At 36.0% G+C, this 17,145-nt stretch overlaps 1 protein-coding gene across 3 annotated transcripts in view; it reads right to left on the bottom strand.

Annotated features, from left to right (window-relative positions):
* MSH4 (mutS homolog 4) overlaps positions 1–17,040 on the bottom strand; it is a 32,376-nt gene extending 15,336 nt beyond the window's left edge. The window contains exons 1-8 of one of the 3 annotated variants that reach the window (XM_083847323.1): positions 15,733–17,040; positions 13,370–13,531; positions 10,230–10,393; positions 6,809–6,916; positions 5,572–5,687; positions 4,780–4,953; positions 2,318–2,490; positions 1,781–1,848 (exon numbers count right to left, since the gene is read on the bottom strand). In XM_083847323.1, coding sequence (XP_083703449.1) covers positions 1,781–1,848; positions 2,318–2,490; positions 4,780–4,953; positions 5,572–5,687; positions 6,809–6,916; positions 10,230–10,393; positions 13,370–13,531; positions 15,733–16,114 — 1,347 coding nt within the window. In that variant the 5' untranslated portion in view covers positions 16,115–17,040. The remainder of the gene's footprint in view (positions 1–1,780; positions 1,849–2,317; positions 2,491–4,779; positions 4,954–5,571; positions 5,688–6,808; positions 6,917–10,229; positions 10,394–13,369; positions 13,532–15,732) is intronic. The other 2 variants (XM_083847325.1, XM_083847324.1) reach the window with 2 other exon arrangements.
* Between the last annotated feature and the right edge of the window lie 105 nt (positions 17,041–17,145).

Raw genomic sequence — 17,145 nt, 5'->3', positions numbered from 1 at the left:
ACATAACTTATAATGGTAGGATCACAATACGCTTAGCAGACCGAAGTGGAAATTCAGTTATCTCAAGCCCACTGTAGTTAACTGTTGTGCCTGGCCTTAACCAAGAGCTACACGTAAGCCATATGTATTTATCCTACTTCGATAATTCTACTGCATTTGTTAACATATGGATTGATAGAGGTAAAATCTGATGAAAAAAAATCATACCTCACTGAAAAACATCAATACTCGCTAGGAAAACACTTTTATAACCCTGCTTCAACAATTTTTGTTTATGAAGTAGTCAAGAACAGGAGCTGACCCCACCAGTCTGAAAAAGACACCCTGGCATACTGAAGGTAAAGAAACCTTACTGCAGTTAACCACAACTGTCTCCTAGTTAAAAACATTACAGCATGACCTTCAAGGTGGAAGATTAAATCTGTCTCAAGCTCCTAAAAGACTTAAAAGGGGAACTCGAATCTGAAGGTATATTCATTAATTCTTCCAATGGTGATTTGCGATGGAAGCCTTCTGTTAGTTAAGTTCTTTAATGTACTCTAATGGATACAACACACATAAGGAACTCACACAGACTGAAACCATGCCTACCACTGTCAAGTGGATAAGGGACAAGATACCTTCCCTCTGAAGTCTTAACATAATCAAAGCACTGCTCCTCTTTCAATTAAACACTGTTGGCTGTAGGCATTTATGGCTTTATTGCCTTGTTATGCTGTTATGAATAAATGCTTTTATCTGCATCTCATTTTAGTCTCCCTTGTGCAATGTGTGAACTATGGCAACACATAAGAGCAGAGTATTCCTTGAATCCATAAGCCAGGAAACTGAGAAAACTGTGTACTCAGTTCTCCAAAACATTTATTATGCCTTGTTAACAGAAAAGCATGGGTCAAGCTGAGAACTGGAGGCAGAAAGGACTTCAAGACACTATTTGTAACCTAGGTATCTCTCTCTCTGTCTGAGCTGTAAGGTTCTCTGCATGTTAGATAAGTCACTTCAAAGGAAACTTCTTTTTTGGTACTGCTGTACAACTGAACATACTACTTTCTATCAGGTGGTTGCTGTTCAAAGGAAAACACTTAACTCCCCAGTGAAAAACCTGTGCTTAACTCATACAACGTCTGTATCTTGGAAACTAACAGGGTAAAGCATTTCTGGCTTTGTAGGTTTACACAATTCATTTATTAACTGAATGCAGATTTAAGTTTATCCGTATCTCTGTATTATAAACACAGTTGAGCAAAGTCAAAGTGCTTCTCAAGAATCTTTTTCAAGGTATTTTTTAGGTTATAAAGAGTAATTTCTATCGAGTTATATTACATGAAAACTCAGATTTTTTTTTGAATTTCCTGTAAGAAAGATGCACTATTTTCTTTAGGCTATCAAAAACTGTATTAACCTCCAAAAATAAAAGACCGTATTTCCACTATACAGTTTTTTCTTTCATGCTGATGTGAAAATTCCTTTTTATCCTACCACTATTGAGTAGCATGTACATTTACGAAGAATAAACGTGGGGAGTGATGAATGACTGAACACTTTTGAGGTTCAATTTGCATGAATTAAGATGAAACATTGCAGCAAACCTGAATTTTCCTAACATTCTCCTTTGAGAACCTTCAACTGCTATAAAATAAGATACAAACTAAATCTATGATAACATTAGTCGATTTTTAAGGTGCAGCCTTTTTTCATATCTATATATATATATATCACATTTGTATATTGCATGTTATATCCAGGTAACTGATCATCTAACATTTATTTTGAAACATACTGTATCCTGCTTTGGAATTTGTACCAAAACTGAAAGCAGTTGTTCTGTATCCAGGAATTTTGAGATAACTGTAAAACAAAAGTAAACAGATCAGAAACTTAAATGACATTGTAATAAGATATTAAAAATCTATTTCTTTAAAAAATGCACACAATTGCCTAGTAATATTTATACTAATCTTTTCCTTTTGTCCTATTTTCATAAATTATTTACCAGAAAACAAAAACAAAAAACATTATTTTATATTTTATAAATTATTTTGTCATAACTACACTTACCACACCTTACTGGCTTACTGACTTTTATGCACTTTATCTGATAAGTTCACATTTCTTAGAAAAATAGTCAAGAAAAATGTCAGTGTATTACAATAAAGATAAATTCAAAAAAAAATGAATGTCCATTATAAAAATATTACCTCACAAACCATAATAATATACTTTTCAAACAGATTGAGTCATATTGTATCCTTTCACAGATTAGAAAAAAGTATTTTAAAAGAAATATATTGTTATGTATTAAAAAATAAACTACTACCTGCTTGAAGACCAAAAAACAGCTCCTCATCCTGGAGTAATTCCTGAACACAATCCAGTCTTGTGTTAATTGTTTCAGCATCAACTAGTGGCTCCAGGATATTGGACCTGAGTCTTCGACTTCCTCCTGGAGTTTTAGTATAATTTAGGACACCAAAAAGTGTGTGACCGTTCCTTTCAAAACAAAATACATGAGAATAATACACTCACAAAAATAAAGATGGTAAACATCAAATGACATTTCCAGTTAAAAGTATCCTACAAATTTGAGGCTTAGTTTTGGGGTGCTTAGCGCCTCCCTACTCACTATGTGTATTTCACAAACTACAGCAGACTAGGAATTTAGATGGAATATAACATTAGCCATCATTATATCATTTTCCAAAGCACAGAAATACATTTGTATTCAGTATTTCTTCATTTTTTGTAGTAGTATACCATTATGACTTCAGTTCACACTTTTTCTCTCAATGGAACTACTTGAATTTAAAACAAAACAAAACCTCCAAAAGGAGAATATTCCCAGAGATCAGATGATTTTCATTAAAATACATTTATGAGAATGATTTAATATACTTAGACATATAAGAATTAAATAAGCCATGATTTTGTTTTCTTTCAAAAGTAACTGACTTCCAGTCAACATAGGAGCCAAATAATACGCTTAAACTTTACAAAAATTATTTGCAAGTTCTTGACTTTTACACGTTACACATCCCAGGTTCTCTTATGAGCCCAACTCATAAGGCTTGACTATATCTGTTTAAAATAAATATCCCATAATACTTAAATCTAGTACATAGCTAAACGGTTTTAGAAACCTGAAACCTTAGATGCTATTGCTTGAAAGACGATGAATGAAAAGACTAGGGCCATGTAAACCCACTGACTGAAATCAGAACTTGAATAGGAAGGAAAGAATCTGATAGGGGTATACAAAATAAACAGCACAAAGATAAGACAGGGAGCCCTGAATTACCATGGTATAAAAGAACAAAGCAGCATTCTAGAGAATTAAACGGGGAAATTCAAAATCAGTTTTAATTAAGGACTTATTTGTTAGAAGATGCAACTCATGACAAAACTTGAATGAATTCAAAGAGGAGTTCCACATTTGGGATACTATCAACATTACATACTTTTAAAAAACTATAATACTGAGGGCTCATTTCCCTATACAGTAAAAATAATGAGATAAGCTCCTGCTGAATTAATATTGGCATAAGAACTTGATTTAGGTGTTTCCGGTGTGTGTCTTTACTAGTAACTTTTACCTGTTAGTATCTGATACAATGATATCTAACTTCAGGCTTTAAAAGTGAGATCTGTGTAACGAAAATAGTTGTCCATGGCCCAATTCGAACTTGCCACTGGATCAGCAAAAATGGCTGCAAAAATACTGCTAAAGAAAGAGAAGCTGACAGCAGTTTACTGCTGCTCCTCCTTGGGCTTCCTTTGTCTCAAAACCATCTGTGGACTTAGGAGCCGCTTTCAGAAAATACTGCTCTAAGGTACCGATCTCAGAGCAGCTGGCTCCTGCAATTACAAATGAAGTAATGGAGCAGAAAAAGAGGGGATGAGTGATGAAAAGAAAGAAACTTTTTACCTTCCACTTCTCCTCAAGAGTACAACTGTCAGTGTAATTCATGATCCCCACAAGAAGGGGAAAAAAAGGAAGAAAAAGAGCAGCAGCATTAGAGCAAGGACAACGTCTCTTCAAGTGGAAAGCTCTTATGAGTGACATCTGTAAAGCGAGGAATCTCCAGGCTCCCCTTTTTCTATCAGGGTGATAACTAAACAGAAGTGGATCCCTTGACAGTCTACAATGTGCAATTTGAGTTTTTCCTCTTTCTAACTAGAAGCGTAACAGTATGGAGAAGGGAAGCCTTGCAGCTTCTTCTGCCTAACACAAGTAACTGCCAGCAAAGAAAAGTGCTATGAACATGGTTCTCGTTGTGGAGAACTACCACACAACCAAGTGCAACGTTGCACATGACCATCATTACAGAAATTACTCTGTTTGCCTCTATTCCTTATAGCTAAAGGAAAACAAAGCAACCTTTCAAGTCTGGGTTATTTGCCTTGTGTAAAATGAGTAAAATCTAGACATTTTAATCCAACATATTCAGCTTCTTGCAGAAATGATGCTTTTACGTTGCTACAATCTGTGATTTGCATAAATATCACTTATAATTCTGAATAACATATAGACTTTGATGTAAGGATCTGATAGAGAAAACACCTTCTCCTCCAATTCACTTGTAGAATTTTCTGTGCTGTATGTTTTACACTGAATTTTAACACATTTATCTGTCCAAAGTAGTTTCTTAAAAGCTCTGAATGGTATGTAAGTTCTGTCATAAAGAAATAAATGTAATGGATAGCTCTTTGACATACACATCAAGGACATCTGGTGAAATACAACATTATAAAATTGTAATTTGAAAACTTAAATATTCTTACCGAGAATCTCTGTTATTAGTTACTAGTTCAAGATTTTGAGCGGATGATGAATCTATCATAGCTGTTTTCTCACTCCCTTGGAAACGCACCTTGAGTGATTTAGGAGCATAAACAGAATTTTGAATAAACTCAACATATTTTAGCAAAGCTGCAGCAGCTGCAAGACAGTAGTACCTTGGAAAGAAATAATCTTTAATGAATTTTGAATAGTACTATTTAATTACCAAAAAAAAAACAAACCAAAACAAAACAAGTTGTGCACTGTAGAAATCACATTTACACCTCTGCTGTTTTACAACTACTGGCATTGAGAGCACTGAAAAAGCAATATATTTTAAGTATGTACTTATCCATATAAAGTGCACATACAAGCATGTAAATCAAGTATTCATGAATGTTTGAGTCACTGTACACTTAATAACCCATATTATATAACTGGCATTGTGCACATACATAGTTTAGCGGTTACACATGACTTCAAGTGAAGACTCAGCACAAAGTATCATTACTGAAAATGGCTGCTACAAGGAAAATACTTGCTGAGGTCAAAAAGAAATGCAATCATAGCTGTTAAGGTGTATCATTAAGGAGAGAATGAAAAGGGAAAAATAGAAGGTTGTGAAAGCTCAAAAGAGTCTTTTTATTTAAGTTTCTGGATACATCAGAAATATTGGAAGGTAAAATAAACAACTCTGTTAAGACCTAACTTTCAAGAATGCAACAAGCTACAGATTTGTAAAAAGCTGTTAAACTCATCTGGACACAGTATGTTTTTTCCTTATTTATACATACTTTGACTGAACCTCCATGAAAATGGTGCTGAATTCAGATGCACACAATTGTTCTATATATTCCAATCCCTTTGTTTCATTGAAGTATTTTCTTTGGACAGTTGTGAAAGTCACATTCTGTAAAGATGGGGGGGGGGAAAGTTTGAAAAGCTAAAGTGAATTTTTCATCAGACAGACTTCTCTATTTTTCTAGGGGTATGTGCTTCCATGAAAATGTATCAACTGATTTCAGCAATCTGTCTTTACATAAGTATTCAGTGTGGTTTATTAAGAGAAGGCAAGTCACAAAAGTCTTGTCATGTCTGCTTACATATTCCCTATGCAAGTCACACTATTGTCACTCATCTATCTTTCTCTTTTATTTAGTACAGATAAAAAGGCTCATACTCCCAATTCTGAAAAAATTAACAGGGTTTTTCCTGGATACCACTTTTCCTCTCAAGAACTAGCTACTCAGACTTCTGAGTTTAACCCTGGATTGAATTAATGACTTCTAGGGAAGAACTATTTTCGTACTTGCATTGATGCTGACATTGAAATTGTAGTTTTCGCTTTCTAAGGTTTAAGCCCAAGGGATCATTATCAAGCCTTCACTGGTTAACAGGAAATAAAGACACACAGGCTAATGTAACTGCATGCGTGTAACTTGTGAATGATTTATGCAAGAAAAGGAGGAGGGAAGTCAGTAAGTACATCTTATGTGAGGAAGCCATCAACAGTGTAGACATGGAAATAAGTCAAGTAGAAACACAATAAAGCTTTTAAAGTTCTGAGGTTTTAATACTCATAAAATACATATACTAATTCATCTCACCCTTTCTCACCCTGTGAGTACTCTCCTTCCTATTCAGTGATATATTTGCCCATCTATTTATCAAGTAAAGAATAACAAAATAGGAGGAAAGGAAAATGCTTGATTTTTTCATCTCTGAATCCTTCCTAGGTTTGGTATTATTAAAATTACTTCAGTGACGCAACTTCAAAATTTTCTGCTTTAATCAGTAATACATTTATCTCTGTAATTTTCAGGATTAGAACTAGCAGTGCTGGAGCTGCGTTTGGATAATTCTTTACCATGGTTAAAAAAAAAAAAAAAACAAAACATGGTCAGAAATCATAGAAAACATGCAAAATCTGACTGCATTTAAGGCTTCAGAAGTTGTGGAAGACTGAACTCAACAATCATATAAAAGAGATTAACAAGAGCTCTAAAACATGGAATAAAATTTACCAGCTACCTTGAAATGTTCTGTTATCAGACCAAACAATTTTGTGTTCCCTGCATCACAAGCAGTGTTTGGCATTATTATTTCCAGTGGTGTTAAAATTTTGAGTTTAGTAATAACCTGAAAAAGAAAAAATCCAAATAATTCAATAAAAATCCATCTATAATCTGAAACAGTTCTACATTATAATGTATCAGCAATAAAGTATTATAGAATTGTTATATTTTAAAATCACAGTTCTAGTCTTGTAAGTAATTACTGAACTTTCTACTAACTTCTACATTAATAAGCTAAATGTATCTGTATTTATAGATATACAAAAATATACATAAAACTATATTTAAAAAAATTAGAGGTTCTCTCTCCTGTTATTTGAACACAAAAATATACTTGTGTTCGAAGCAAGAGATAAACATCCAAAACTCTATTCCATGGCTCTGATGGGAGAAGGACCTTATTTTCAACAGCTGATGGCTTTCTGCCTTTACAGATAAAAATTTAATGCCGCTCTGGAAGTCAAAGAAATGCAATGGGTCTGAACATTAATCTTTTGATTACGACTTGTTTTCAGCTTTGTTCTAACCTCCTCATATACTTTCAGTCTCGCTTTTTTCTCTTTCAATATAGCTCAAAATGCCCGTATTTAAACAAACTTTCATTTTAATATGTGATACATACCTGCTGTAGGGATTTAAAGCATACTACATACTCTTCTATTTGTTAGTAAATAAATAAGGAAAAAACATCATTAAGCACGTCTGTCGGATTCATTTATATAATTATCCACAAACTCTCAAGGGAGAAACATGGAAAAAAAAGCCTGTATTTTAAGTGCTTGGAAGTTAAGATGTGGAAGAGGGGACAGATAACAATGGAAAGGTGAACAAGCATAAAAATTACACAAAATAAATCAAAAGATATTGGGGGTAGAAGAGTGAGCTGTCACTGTCCATCCTTTTTGATGATCATCAGGATTTTTTTCTTCAGAAACATCAAAGTTAAAGCAAACCTTGAGAGGCTTCATGAATACCAGAGAAGTTTATTGAATTAATTTACAGAGCATTCAAAAACAGAAGGGTGCATGAAAAAGAAAATACAAAAAGCTTAAAATCAATCACTGGCAAAGCACAGATTGTAACACTGTAAGAAAACAACTGATCAGTAGATACTGTTTTTTAAAGGTCTCAGAGATTAAGATAATAAACCAGGCCACATATTACATTCTGGAAAAAGTAGCAGAACACTAGCAGCTCTCATATATGTTGGTCAGGACAGTCAATACAGTATCAGAGATGTCCAGAAAATGGAGAACTCAATAATCCAAATGGAAAACTATGAAGATATGTGAAAAATAAAAATGGACTCTTATGGAATTGTAAGGGAGGAAAACACTGAACAACCTGGCCGTAGTCTGGCAAAGCGTTACGAAAGAAGTAAACTTGTCTTATCAAATTACAAGTCCAATTAACACCGAAGAGAATCACGTAATCAGAACGTAAGACAGCATATGAAAGGCTTAAGAAAAGTAATTATATTTTATCACTAAATTCAAGACAAAACCAAAAGTAAACTTGGGCACAGAGAGAGAAACAGACGGAGACTGTGTGTTTGTGCAGCTAAAATTCTGGACACTATACAGTTCTTAACCCTCATAGTGGAACAGGAGAGACTTCAATCTATAAACACAGCTACAGCTCACTACAAAGAAAGCCTTTTCCTCTTAGAAATAACTGTCATCTTTATGAAAATAACTTTTTAAAAGTAGTAAACAATTCCCATACAGATAATCTAGCTTCCTTATAGAACTGTAGCCTTTATCATTCTCTGGGGGATGAGAGGCTGGAGAGCAGCCGCATAAAAAGGGACCTGGGGGTTCTGGTTGATGGCCAGATAAGCATGAGCCAACAGTATGCCATGGCAGCCAAAAGGACAAAGCATATCCTGGGCTGCATCAAGCATGCATTGCTAGCTGGTCGAGGAGAGTTCTTGTCCTGTTCTGCTCTGCGCTGGTGCGGCCTCACCTCAAGTACTGTGTGCAGTTTTGGGTTCCTCAATACAAGGACATAAAACCATTAGAGAGTGGCCAAAGGAGGGCTATGAAGATGGTGAACGGTCTGGAGGGCAAGACATATGAGTGGCTGAGGTACCTTTGTTTGTTCAGCCTGGAGAAGGAGAGACTGAGCCAAGGAAATGGCATGGAGCTGCGACAGAGGAGGTTCTGGATGGGTGTTGGGAAAATGTTCTTCACCGAGAGGGTGGCTGGGTGCTGGAACAGGCTCCCCAGGGAAGCAGTCACAGCAATGAGCCTGCCAGAGTTCAAGTGTTTGGACAACACTCTCAGACACAAGGTCTGGTATTTGGGTGTTCCTGTACGGAGCCAGGATGATCTCTGTGGGTACCTTCCAACTCAGGAAGTTCTGTGATTCTATGATTATCACAATTACATATGACTTTTTCTAGGTCCAAGCAAATAGGGCTTCAATGAGAGATTTTCAATTTCAAATTCTTAAGTGAATTGTTATTTAAGTTGCTGCATTATCATCTGAATATCTAAATCTTTCTCATGCACCTACATTTACAAACTGCATGTCACTTTGAATTTTAGTACCATGTACAATGGAAGTATTTACATAACTGCCAGATTCAATACGTAATTATGTGTGTTAAGACCAGAATAACATTTAAAAGACTAATGGTTAAAAAAAGCCTGACTTGTTATAATACATGTTAGTAAACAGATTTCAGTTGTTTATATTCTGAGCCATACCTACTTATGCTAATATATTTTAATTAGTCTGAATATTATACACTACTAGCTACATTGTTTTCTAGCATGTAAAACTACAACAAAACTTTTAAGGAAGTGGTTTTATTAATATTGGTGTTGCATAAATCAGAAATCACTTTCTAAATTAATATAGAGTATGCAGTACTGGTAGCCAGAACACTTGCTTATAAACTGAGCATATTTAATTTGGAACCAACTGAGAAGGAACATTCAGGCAACCATACAAAGACAACCCTATGGTCAACCTAAAAATGCCTGTCACACTTGTGCAGTTCTGCTTTCAGAGATATTCTGCCTAATGAAAAATATACTTTCAAGTTCTATTACCATGAATTCCCCGATGCTCTTCAATACAAGGCAACTCACTCTCACACAGTTTGAACACACTACTCTTTACGGAAGGACTTTTTTTTTCCTTTGGAAAATGTTCTCTCCTGTTTATCTAAAATCTGAGGCATATTAAAGAAAACAGTAGCCCTTGAGACATGTTAAATATTGCAAATTTTCTAAAACCTGTTACTTTTCCTTTTGAGAAATTTATTCAAAAAACTACGTTTCATTTCTGATTGTTCATAAGCTTTTTTAAGCAAGCAATCCACAGTAGTCAGCTTGTAAGATATACAAAAATTAAGTATGCAAAAATACCTTGGCATAAGTTGTATTGTCTGCAAATTGTGATAATATCACCTCAGGATTTTTTAAGTCAATACTGGCCATTCCTACTTCACCTCTGGCAAGGCCTCTTCCTTCTACAACAGCTACAATAACTGATGCAGCGGTATGAACAGAGACTGCAGATGAGGATGTAACTGTAAAACAGTTGCATATATTCAGTTATAACCTACTTCTTTATACTCATAGAATCATATTTCAACATTCCAAGCTTGAGCAAGCTGTGACTGAACTGGAACACTGAAACAAGGCTGTGAAGCTAATTTGTGATCAATTACAGTTTAATGAAGTATAGTTGACTGGAGCTGAACTTCATAGAATCATAGAATCGTTTAGCTTGGAAAAGACCTCTAAGATCAAGTCCAACCATTAACCTAGAACTGTCAAGTCTACCACTAAGGCATGTTCCTAAGCACCACATAGAATCTACGCATCTTTTGAACACCTCCAGGGATAGTGACAACTACTTCGCTGGGCAGTCTGCTACAATATCACACAACCCCTTCAGTGAAGAAACTTTTCCTAACATCCAACCTAAACCTCCCCTGGTGCAACTTGAGGCCATTTCCTCTTGTCCTGTTGCTAATTTCAACACATTCTTTCATCTCACTGCTCCCACAACTCCTCATACTGTACTGAACTTTAAATAGCACTGATTAAAAACACTAATGCAACTCTGTATCTTCTAGCACTAATATTTCTGTGCCCTTCCGTGCCTAAAGCCCAAGAAGTGAGGCAGTAAGTATAGCTTCAGAGATGATGTGTTATCTGCAGTTAGGATTGGGAGGTAAGTAGTCAGACAAAATGAGCTGATGCTGCCACTTCTTCCCTGATTTCCCTTTGTGCAACAATATGTCTTAGCTGATAGTAAGAGAGTCTCCAAGTACCACATCAAGCTCCATTACTTGAGAAGCACTTCTGTTAAGTGCTAAGTTACAGCACTCCCTAAGTAAGAGATTTAACTAACAGGGGTTATGCCCTTTTTCTCTAGTGTACTGCATTTCTTTTAATCTATGAAAGACCAAAAATACAAATACAGTGCTTCTCTTAGCATCTCCACTAATTTTGTTCCCCTTTTGCAAAATGGTTTTACATTCTTCCAAATTTCACTGGAGAAGCTACTAACATTTTGTTACGGTATTTTCAACCACTGTGAAACTATGCTATTCATATGAGAAAATAGATGCTGTAGAAATAAGGTAGCTATACCTTTTTTTTTTAAACGTGAATTTAAGACCAAACGCAGAGAACAATTATTCATTTCACCGAAGCAGTTAATAAGAAACTGAAACAGATTTTTAAATGCTAAAATGTAACTTGCTGATCAATACTGAAATAATTACCACTCCATAAAAAGCAGGTGCTTCGTGATCTCAAGCTTCTTAACTTTCAGATAGATGACAAACCAAACCTTACCATAGCTGAGTTGAACAGATTATTTACATACTAATCCCTCATGAATTCATTTAAATGCTCAGAAGAGATGCAATTATTAAATAACCACTAAGTCTAACATGCGCAAAATAAGAAAGATACTTGCATATACAAGGAATTATATAAAAACACCTAAACAGTATTGGATTTTGATACCATATACATATTGATTGATCTGAAACACTAATAATCTGTATCTGTTTCATGGTAATCATTTACATTCTTTTCCACCATTACCTTCCTCTGTTCTTCACAGAATTAGCTCTCAAAAAACAACGAATATAAGTATTCTCAGAACAGAATGGCCCTGCTGAGAAGGCATAATATACCAAACCTGCCATTTTCTTCTAGGTGTACTCAATTTGTACAACAACCAAAACTAATCCTACATGGAATCTCAAAAAGAAAGCAGAATCAGAGTTTATCTAGGAACTGACAATTAAAAGGCTGATCTGCAACTAGCTACCACCTGAGCATTAGTAAGAAAATTAAAAATCTTTTATGCTGCACACAGCTGAGCCTTCATCCTTCATTTACTCTACCTATGTTCTGTAGACCACAAGATGTCAGCAACAGCATTCTTGCAAAGTTTCACCTGAGGCCTACCGAAAATGTAATTGTTATTCTGAACGTCCTACTCAGGACAATCCATGACTTCCCCCATCACAGTTATTACTCTTCTTTTAATGGCAGCTAAAGGCGATGATGATGATAGTTTCTAAATTAAGTACAGTAGTTACAAAAATTTTATTTGGAAGATGGTTAGTTTGTGACACTTAAAAAAAAATGCAATGACCAATGTTCTTTATAATGTGCTGTTTTAGATACACTTTCTCCAATACAGATTAATGAAAGATTGGCCAAGAGTTTCATATACAACACAGCAAATATAAACAATTGTATAGACACACACATGCAAACATATACGCATTTGCACAATAAAAGGAGACTGAAGATACAGTTTTGTTTAATTGTTAAGCTGCATAAAGATAAAAGAGAAATCTGCTCTATGGGTTTCAAAGTCATAGTCACTCTGGTCTCCAATTCCTGGAGTAGTCACACAAAAAAAAATGGATTCACAACAGCTGAAGGAAACGACAAACTACACGTAACTTCAATTGCGCAATAAAGTAATTCAATTCAGTTGCAAGTGGAGACCCAATTTGTAGTCTTACCAGATGGATGTTTGAAAAATCTATCTTTAAGTAACTAGTTTACAGAGTTACCACTAAATAACTTTAAGATCATTAATAATTGAACTGACAAAGCTTAGCCCTAAAGGACTAACTTTGAATACCATTACTTCAGCACCACCAGATAAATACACCATGACACAAGGCACCATTACCCTGTAAGATGACTGTTCATAAGCACAGCAAAACATCCACCCAATGAGCTACTGTGTAAAGTGTTCTTTTAAAGATCTAATGTTCTATACTATTGGAGATGTCAACGTAAAATGCACAAAACTCGCATGAAGAAACTCAAGAATTACTTCACAGTATGCTGTACAATGCATTACAAGCCTAAAAAGAACCCCAGCAAAAAATATATATATAATTTTTTTTTTTTTAAATCTTCACGTATCTCACCATAATCACATTAAAAAATAAAGTGTGTTTAATACAATGTTAAGAGGTACATGTTGAACTACTTCCTTTAAGAACTGTCAGTTTTACCTGAATATCCCATATGAGGGGTACGGCTTCTGCAAATAGATCTACTAGTAGAAAGGGGTAATTTTCCTATACATGTGCTATTCAGGCCTTGCGCAGAAGAACTTGTGAAATTCAACATGCTACCATTTTCTGCACAAGAACTTTTGTCACCAAGATAAGATTCTGAGGGGAAAGAAAAAAAAAAAAAACTTTTGAGAGCAGACACATTACATTGCCTATCAGTTAACTTAAAAAAAGATTTGTGTCAGTTTTTATTCAGAATACATATATACTTTAGAAAACTTAATTTTTCTTACTAGAAGATAACCAAATAATACACCTCAATATCTTTCTATAAAAGCTCTCTACAGTAGTAGAAGTATGCAATGAAATAAAAATTAGTTTATTTTGAAACCAGCCAGTATTGACACAATTATTTTCCACAATGACTTTACTTGCAGTAGCAACAAAAATCTTTGTTTACATTGCTGAACTGAAACTATATAATAGAAGTCATTTTAAAATGCATAATTTCAAATTCTGAGTTTTAGATTTATGAAAGAATGCTGTAATATTCAACACTACCTCACATTTGCCGATCAGTTTTAAAATCTGTATTTGAAACTACACAACTGCGTTTATGAAAATTCCAATGTTCAAAAAGGTCATACTAAGATTATTTTTTTTAAAAAAAGCTGAACATTCCTTTTAAGAGAGGACAATAAAAGAAAATAAATAACCATGCTCAAAATTTCCTCCATTTAAGAATGATCTCCCTTTGAATTTATGGAGATCAACCCTCAGAACTCATATGGTAACCTGAGTTATATTTGTTATCTGCAGTTTCTTCTACAGATGTATCTTGAGATTGACCTATATTTTTAAAATCCTGCAATATATCTTTTTCCTGCAATATAACTTTTTCTCAAATTCTCTCTTTAATTTCAGTAAATTAGTAAAGGTATCCTACTTATCTCCAGTTCTCTTGAGATGAGTAAATACAACATTACATTGGTAATCTAACACACACAATTTCTATTTAAGATTAAACATATTTATCTTACTTTATATATGTATATATATATATAAAGTAAGAGTGATATATATATATATATATATATAAAGTTTTTCCATTTAAAAATTCCAGGTATTAAGAGGAATACAAACCCAAATGTTTCTGTTCTATTACATTAAAATTGATTTAAAAGACAAAGTACTTACCAATTTCTGTTAAATGAACCATAAACTATATGACATTTTATCATAATTGGTACAAAAATATTTACAGTACCATGTTTATTTGCAAGAAATCTTACAAAACTGTCAGTATGATACATCTGAAAACAAACAGTATTAAATCAGACTGTAATTTTATTTTTAAAAAGCAGACAAGTCTGCGTCACAATGCATACAGATGATTTTTAAAATTATCATACACTCAGATCTTGGCAGAAGTTCACTCAGACATTCAGCAGAAGAACTATTCATTTTGAATATACTGAACCTGGCATAATGTGGTGAAAAAGGTAATTCTAAAGACCAGAGGATCCAAACCACCTGCAGATATTTTTAAAAAAATATTCAATAAATAAATTATGCTCTACTCAAATTAGCATTACAAGCTGTTTTGTTTTCTTTTTTTCATTTTGGATTCACCACCAATCACGTACTGATTACTAAAAACCCACATGCTACCTTCATCCCAATTTACAGGTAACAGAGATATATGTACTTCAAAATGCATTTCAGTAAATGCCCCATTCTTTTTAAGTAGTTCTACTGAAGGAAAAAGACATTTTTTCCAGCCTGCCATGACAGAGACTCTGCTAGTAGGATCAAGTCTTATGAAATGTTTTTCGGGGGGGTTGTCCCCAGAGAGAGGGAGCAAAATGGTGTTAAAGCAGCTTTATCTAAAGGAAAACAAATGCCAGCGTAACGTTGGAGGACCACAATATTCTTAGAGCAAGTGAAGGATAACAGCACTTCTACCAACTCCAAACACTAGGCCAAAAAATAAAAACCAAAAAAAAAAAAACCTGTAACCACCTGAACCTGGTCCAGGCAGGCCTCTAGTAAAAGCAACCGCTGTGATGACATTCAAACCACTTAAATTGACGCAGAAGAGACCTCAGGAACTAATATCAAAAAAGTTAGGCAAAAAAATAAAGTTTATTTAAAGAAGGATGAAGAACACCTCTGTTCTTCTGACAGCTGAACAAAGAAGAGGTCGGCTAAGATGAAGTGACAGTGCTGCACCTTCTTACCTACTGATCATACAGGGTCTTCTGAAGCTCAACTCAAGAAGGCAAAAAAAAAAGAAACAAAAGAAAACGGAATAGGGATAAAGACCCGCAGAGAGATAGTAACGCCGCGCCGCACCCCACCTCCTCTCCCGGGAACCGGCAGCTTCACCCTGCTACTACTGGCAGCAAGGCCCGCCCCGCTGGAGCTACCCGGCCTCACCCCGCCGCTGGACAAGTCGCCGGTGCTGTCCGCCGCGCTGCGCGGCGTCTGCAGCAGGCCCAGGGTATAGCGGGGCAGCTCTTCCACTCGTCCGCCCAACCCTGACGTGGAAGAGCAGCGGCCCGTATAGGACCCTGAGGCGGCCGAGACGACGGGCCGCCCACACGCGTTCGTCTCACTGCCTCCTCTCGACATCGCCGCGTCGCCTGGATCAGGCACCGTGGGCGGAGGCTCCGTGACAAAGACCAACCCGCGGCCACCACACTCTCCCAAAATGGCGCCAACGGCGGCCCACCTGCGCATGCGTACATCCCCCACCCCCCGAGGCCGCTCGCGCCAGGACGACGGCGGGGCGTGGACGGTCCCCGGTGCGTGCCAGAGGCGGGGCTCCTCCGCTCAAGAGAAATGTGGAGGGGCCGTTACCAGTAGAGCTCTAGTAGAGCTGTAAGTTGCACAGTTCTAAGTCTGGTTGCTGGACATACAACAGCTTTCATTAAAAATACACAAATACAGCTAATACAAGGATGGCAGAGAAATGGGGGGGGGGGGGAATGGAGGAAAGAAGTTACTACACTTTTTACAACCGCACTAGAGCATTTAAGCATTGTTTCTCCCTCATTCTTTCTTCACCAGACTGGACATTTAGAGACCATTTTAGCAGGAATTTCAAAAATAGCGTCCCTTCAGAGTTTAGATATCCAAAGATCCTAACTAAAAACAAAACAAAAAAAGTTGATTATATCTACATATCCTACAGTGACTGCGAGCAGTGGCTGCTCCTCTGCTGACACCTGAAAAGCACTGCCCCAGACAGGCGTGTGCTCTCAGCATCAGTAAGCCACAGCTTAAAGAATTCAAGCATCAAAAATTTAAGTTTCACTGCAAAGGATAGACAGCATAGTCCACAATTCCAGCTGCTGCCCATCTTAAGTACTACACTGAACTTTCCATCCACGTTCAGGCTCCAGAAGCAAGCATTACACAGACCATCTCCTCTCAGATGAGAATTCCAAGTGCATGGCAAGAAAAGCAGAAACAAAAGCAATGTGCACGTCCCCCCTCCTCCCACCTGGTCACAAATCAATGCTGACTTTGCCTAACCAAAAAGTGGCACCTTTAGAATAAAGCACCCGTCTCTGGACTTGACCGTGGCTGACTTTTATTCCCCAGATATTCTTTTAATAAACAGATCTAGAGACAATTTTTTTGTAGCTAAATTATTCACTATTATTTTGGAAATTCTCATGCAGCATCTCCAAAAATAATTGCTAGGATTGGTAGCTACACCACAGTACTGAAGACTAAATATGAAGATATGTCAGGACCTTTCCACA

This window comes from Anser anser (genome assembly GCF_964211835.1).
Source record: "Anser anser genome assembly, chromosome: 8".
Classification (NCBI taxonomy): Eukaryota; Metazoa; Chordata; class Aves; order Anseriformes; family Anatidae; genus Anser; species Anser anser.
This window is presented reverse-complemented; position numbering and strand designations above follow the sequence as displayed.